The sequence below is a fragment of the Pyxicephalus adspersus genome, chromosome 2 (assembly GCF_032062135.1).
Source record: "Pyxicephalus adspersus chromosome 2, UCB_Pads_2.0, whole genome shotgun sequence".
In the NCBI taxonomy this organism is placed as follows: domain Eukaryota; kingdom Metazoa; phylum Chordata; class Amphibia; order Anura; family Pyxicephalidae; genus Pyxicephalus; species Pyxicephalus adspersus.
This window is the reverse complement of record NC_092859.1, coordinates 160477628-160483589: the sequence shown is the minus strand read 5'-3', so window position 1 is coordinate 160483589 and position 5962 is coordinate 160477628. Positions and strand designations below refer to the sequence as shown.

The window sequence follows — 5962 nt, the reverse complement described above, 5'->3', positions numbered from 1 at the left end:
AGAACCCCCCAACCTTTATATTCACATTTATATTCACCTTTATGTGTCTGAAATCCAAGCTATGAGGGCCACCAGGAAATTGACAATCATTTATATGTGTGAACAATCAGACCAGTGCCGTGTGGAGGTCTGCAGGTCTCACATGAGATATATTGTTATATTGTGTTATGTATTGTGATATATTGTGTGGTGTATTGTGCAATGTATTGTGATAAATTGTTATATTGTGATATATTGTGCAATGTATTGTGATATGTTGTGTGATGTATTGTGATATATTGTTGTATTGTGTGATTGTTATATTGTGATATATTGTGTGATGTAAAATTGGTATATTGTGTTATGTATTGTGCAATGTATTGTGATAAATTGTTATATTGTGATATATTGTTATATCGTGCAATGTATTGTGATATATTGTTATATTGTGATTGTTATATTATGATATATTGTTATATTGCGTGAGCAATACACCGGTCCGCTGACACACAATATGTGAGCTATGTAGAATTATTAGCTGTCATTGTGTTTGTAGCAGCATGTGTGGACCTTCTCTTACTCCGAGGGCTCGAATATTTCCACTGAAACAAGGAAATAGGAAATACAATTCCTGCCAGGCTCACCATCCCAAACCCTCCGTATTGCCCAGCTGTGTGCAGGTTTTCCAGCTCTTTATTTCTGCCCTCATACCAGGGATCCTATAGGATTGGCCCCTTTCTGATATGGGCCCCGGGGGGGGATCTATATACTTTCTATGTATCAGCTGAGGACAATATTTATACCAAACCATCCTTTAATACATGAATGAAGACATTCTGTGCAATCACAGCCGCATCACTGCTATCGCATTATTTATAACACAATCTGTATGGTGTAAAATATTGAGCTGAACCCCCAAATTATTGGGGTTATTCTTAGGGCCAGTCCACCCAAATCTCATTCTGAATCCATGGAAGGTTCTGCTGGACTCACTCACTGCCTTCTATATTCCTGGAACCGGATGAGACAACTTCCTGATGGGATTTCACAATATAAAGGATAATAAATATCTACTAAGTCACGGATCCTCACAGTGGCCATGGAAGGTGGGCAGGTCCTCTGCAGAGATCTTACCAGTGACCATGGAAGGTGGGCAGGACCTCTGCAGAGATCCTACCAGCAACCATGGAAGGTGGCCACGTCCTATGCGGAGATCTTACCAGTGACCATGGAAGGTGGGCAGGTCCTGTGCAGAGATCCTACCAGAGGCCATGGAAGGTGGGCAGGTCCTATGCAGAGATCCTACCAGTGACCATGGAAGGTGGGCAGGTTCTGTGCAGAGATCCTCACAGCAGCCATTGAAGGTGGGCAGATCCTGTGCAGAGATCCTACCAGTGACCATGGAAGGTGGGCAGGTCCTTGCAGAGATCCTACCAGTGACCATGGAAGGTGGGCAGGTCCTGTGCAGAGATCCTACCAGTGACCATGGAAGGTGGCAGGCCCTATGCAGAGATCCTAATGCAATGAAAAGAGATTGGTAACACCAGCTGGTGTATGGACTAATTGGAAAGATTTGTTTCAGATGAAGTGACCCTTTAGGTGTTCCCAGACTACTTTTGTTTTGTACAGGTTTCTTGGCTTTTAGCAGTCTCAGTGTCTGGATCCCCTTTATATTGTCTGTGGGACATATAGTGGAGGGGTAAAGCTCTCGCTGCTTGGATCTGCTCAGAGTCCCAGCTCCATTAGCAGAAGCAGCGTGTTATGGGGGAGCTCCATCTAGAAATGAAAGTCTCACATGAACACCGAGTGTGGCTTTGGGCATTTGGTCTTCTTCACTTTGCGCATAAAGCGGTTGAACTCGCGGTTTGCTTTGTCCCACTTGTGGATTGCAGTGAGAATGTGCTGATTCTTCACCTTCCGGCCCAGAACCAGGAACTGGCCACTTAGCGGCTCCAGCTGGGGACACGGACAATTGGCTCCATTCTTCAGGTACAGAACCAGATCTCCCCATTCCTTCTTCTGGATGGGACCCTTCTTCAGCGCCTTCTTCTTCTTCAGAATCAGCTTTCGGTCTCCGCTGTCCTTCTTCACCTCGCGCACAGAAACCTTCAGGGCTGAAACAATGAAATAAATCAGAGGCAGCTATGGGGGGACTCCGATCCCACCCCAAACCCTGCTATTCCCACATATATCCCCTGACACTGCAAATACAATGCTTCATTTACAATTCAGATCCAAGTAGAACATTTCCAAGCAAAATTACTTTACTGGAAAAACACAAAAAAGTTTAAATAAACATAAATAAAACATTACTTACCTTTCATGTAGCCCAGCAAGGTTTGGAATTCTTACCTCCTCTTGGCTCCCAAGCTGCGATCTCAGTTACCAGCGTAGATATTGATATTTACAAGCTTCATTTCCTGAGGGCCTTACAGAGATCTCGGGGTATTGTCATGTTGTTCACACATACATCATAGAGCAGAACCGCCATATCTGAGGTTTAAAGCTTAACATTGAACCCAAAGCAACTGCTGCTGAATTATATTTCCCTGGACCCGGAAGTTGTTGTGTAGCCGACCCATCCACCCCGCCAGGACCTGGAGCTGCCACTTCACAGACGGAGGTCCTATAATTACTGAAATCAGCAACTTCCCAGTGATCACAAGTCATCATATTCCATTGTAATAGAGAGACGAGGGAAATGCATGGGGGAGGGGCCATGTTCTTATTTTAGGTGTCACCTGTCATTGATCCTTCCACCGGCTGAATATCAGGGATGAGATGTAATGAGCTTATCCGTCTAATAAAGCAGATATTCTGCCCTCTCCTTTACTTCTATACACTGATTATATTTACTTATCAACCTAAATGCTATCAGAAACTTCCTTGTTCAGTTTTGGGTTTGGCTTTAAGGTTCCTCCGACTATTCTCTAAGCTGGATCTCGCACCTAATCTGCACCATCAGATTTTAGTTTAATAAATCAGAAGTGGTGAGAAATAGAGGGGTGTACTTACTTTTTCCAAATCTGCAATCCTATGATCACATTTCAACATGTAAAAAGGATGTCTATCTTTTATATAATGGAAAAATGTGTTTTTTTTTAATACTTGCTTTACTTTTTTCTTTTGGGGGGGGGGGCTCCTCTTCTATCTTTACCACCGCAGCAGAAAAACTCAGCAGAAGGAACTCAGCAGCCTCCTGGACAGTTGCATCACATACCCCGGGAGGCTGCTCCTTCTACACATCCCCAATATCAAGCTTTCCTGTAATGTAAAAAAGTGCTGACTCAGGCGAGAGATCGGCAAACCCAATCTGTGAGATCCCAGAAGCAAGATGGCGGCACGGGATAATGAGCCCCGGAACCCCAGTGGGAAGCTGAGGAGGCTTGGGAGTCGCTGGGCTCGGGGTTTTCACAGGTAAAGGTAAGTGAATTTTTTCTTGTGAAAGTTCCACCGTGTCAATATGATGTGTCATCTATTCCAGAAAAAAGAATTGTAATTCAACTTGACTGGGAGCAGCAAACAGAACAATGGCTCCATCGATGTATTATAGAAGTTCAAACTGTCGTTCTTGGATTTAGTGGCCTCTGATTTGCCAATGAAGACCCCCCACCCCCCATATATAAGGAGCGGCTCACATGGATGATGTTTGATTCTCCGAACCCATCACAAAAACTCTGTAAAGTTTACAATATTCTGTCCCTGGACTTCCCTCATATCTGCGCCCCTCATATCTGCGCCCCAGTAAAAGTTTAGGTAATGCCTACAAAGTGCCAACATCACACAAACAGATGTACATGAAGGCCGTGGCCTCTGATGGAAAAAGAATGTGAAAACAATGGAGAGCGAGCGGAGATATTTCCTGTTCCGATGACTGCTGAGGGTCACTGGAGATGTTGTACAACCCTACAGCTGAGGACTCCACATGGCTCTACGAGGGGATATGAATACCCCTCAGCGGTGTCATCCCAGCCTACAAACAGCTGGATCAGCAAAGATGATAGGAGATCCCATGCTGCTCTGCTGATACCGCTGAGAAACAAATGCTAAGAGGAAATGTTTTCTGTATGTCAATGTGGCCACAACTATACAGGAGAGTGAACCTGGCGAGTCATTAGTACCAGGAATGTGTGAGTGCCCAATAAATATGTGTGAATGTGGGGGGTTGTGTGCCGTCCTAGTGAATGTCATATGGTGTGGTATTACCGTTGCGTGTATTTCTCTGCCTTGCAGTCCTACTTACCCCATTTGGGGTCTCTATGCTCTGCCCTGTCAGTAACCCCCCAGCAAATTCTGGAAGATTAGATGCGTTGCCCATAAATGCCCCAGTGTGGTGTGTGGTAGGGGCATTACATAGTGACTGTCTACAGGGGTAACAGGGCAGATGTGCAATGAATTGTTTTCTAAAAATCATTTTTTTTTTAAAGCCGAGTACACACGAGACAAATTTCACTTCCAAACTGATACAATGATTGGATTGGCCGGGAATTCAGCAGCAGATTGATTATCGGTGTATTGATTAATGTTGTATTAGATATATTGGTGAACATTGATTACATATAAACAGATCATGGAAAAGCCAATCAGCTGTGTGATCCCCCCAGGGTCTAATTAGATTGGCAGGATCACCCCAATGTGTCACAGCTCCGCCCCCTCCTCATTATAATGAACATTCACACAGTCTGATGGACTTACCGAATTCACTGGCACACATGTGCTCATACAGGGAGTCCGCCTTTATCTCGCCGTCACACTGCGGGCAAACTTCTGACCCTGTGGTAAGAAAAATATCAAAAAATGAGTTCTCCATCTACGGCCTGCAGTCAGGAAGAACAAACAATATAAATAACAGAATCAAATATATGAAGGGTTTGGGCCCTTTCCCCAGGCTGGCCCTGTACACCCTTAATGCCCCTTAGTAACCCCTACAATACACAAGGGAAAAACAGGAGACAGGTTCTCTTTATATAATCATCCTATTCATAGTCTACAAATGAATAATATTGGACGTCATATGAAATCATGAGATTGATATGTTGTGATTCTCCCATAGCAGTGGAGAAGTTTTTGCTGCTATGTTGCTGAATTCTGAGCCAGAATGGTGACACATAACACACCTGTGTAACTAATTTTATTTCAGCAGTGATTTGCAAGCATGGGGGTAATATGTAAGTAGGGGAGGGGGGGTAATATGTAAGTAGGAGGGGGGGGTAACATGTGAGTATGGGGGTAATATCTAAGTATGGGGGTAACATGTAAGTATGGGGTAAGTTGTAAGTAGGGGGGGTAGCATGTAAGTATGGGGGTAATAAGTAAGTGGGGAGTAACATGTAAATAAGGGGTAAGTTGTAAGTATGGGGGTAACATGTAAGTGGGGGGATGGGTAACATGTGAGTATGGGCATAACATGTAAGTATGGGGGTAATATGTAAGTAGGGGGGGCAACATGCACAGACACCTCAAAGTAAATCTGAACCCATAAACACAAATGCCGCAGTTTAGCGGGCCTGTAATGCAGTAGCTGCATTGGTTTTTGTTGTCAGGCTAAGTACATTCTCAAAGTGCAGAATAATACCCGTTGATCTGCCAAAAAACCTGCAACTTCCTATTTACCAAAATAAAATCTCAGACAATGGTTTCAGTTCTCCCAGCTCCCCCTCCCCCATTAAGGGGGCTGTTTAAATTTCCCAGATTTGGTTCTGATCCATACAGAGCCATTGTCAGTGCTGCCCCCTGTGTACGATACCAGGAACTCCACCCAGACCTCCCACCGACTGTCCAGCTGGAAGTCCGGGCAGCATTCCTGATGGCCTCTCCCTGTACACAATGGCTGCTGGCTGCATACAATGAAAGGCCTCGGAGCCTTACTGCTTGGAAGGTGAAGATTTGGCCAAACAGAACTCAAACCAAACAAAGGAAAGCTGGAGTGAAATTAAACCTATGAAATAAAGATGAAGGGAGGGAGAGAACTGGTGGGGTGCAG

The 5962-nt window shown here is 44.4% G+C and overlaps 1 protein-coding gene across 1 annotated transcript in view; it reads right to left on the bottom strand.

Moving 5' to 3' along the window:
- Positions 1 to 775: 775 nt before the first annotated feature.
- Positions 776 to 5962, bottom strand: part of SFRP1 (secreted frizzled related protein 1) — a 14897-nt gene continuing 9710 nt past the window's right edge. Inside the window, exons 2-3 of the mRNA XM_072402943.1 lie at positions 4675 to 4752; positions 776 to 2093 (exon numbers count right to left, since the gene is read on the bottom strand). Coding sequence (XP_072259044.1) covers positions 1771 to 2093; positions 4675 to 4752 — 401 coding nt within the window. The 3' untranslated portion in view covers positions 776 to 1770. The remainder of the gene's footprint in view (positions 2094 to 4674; positions 4753 to 5962) is intronic.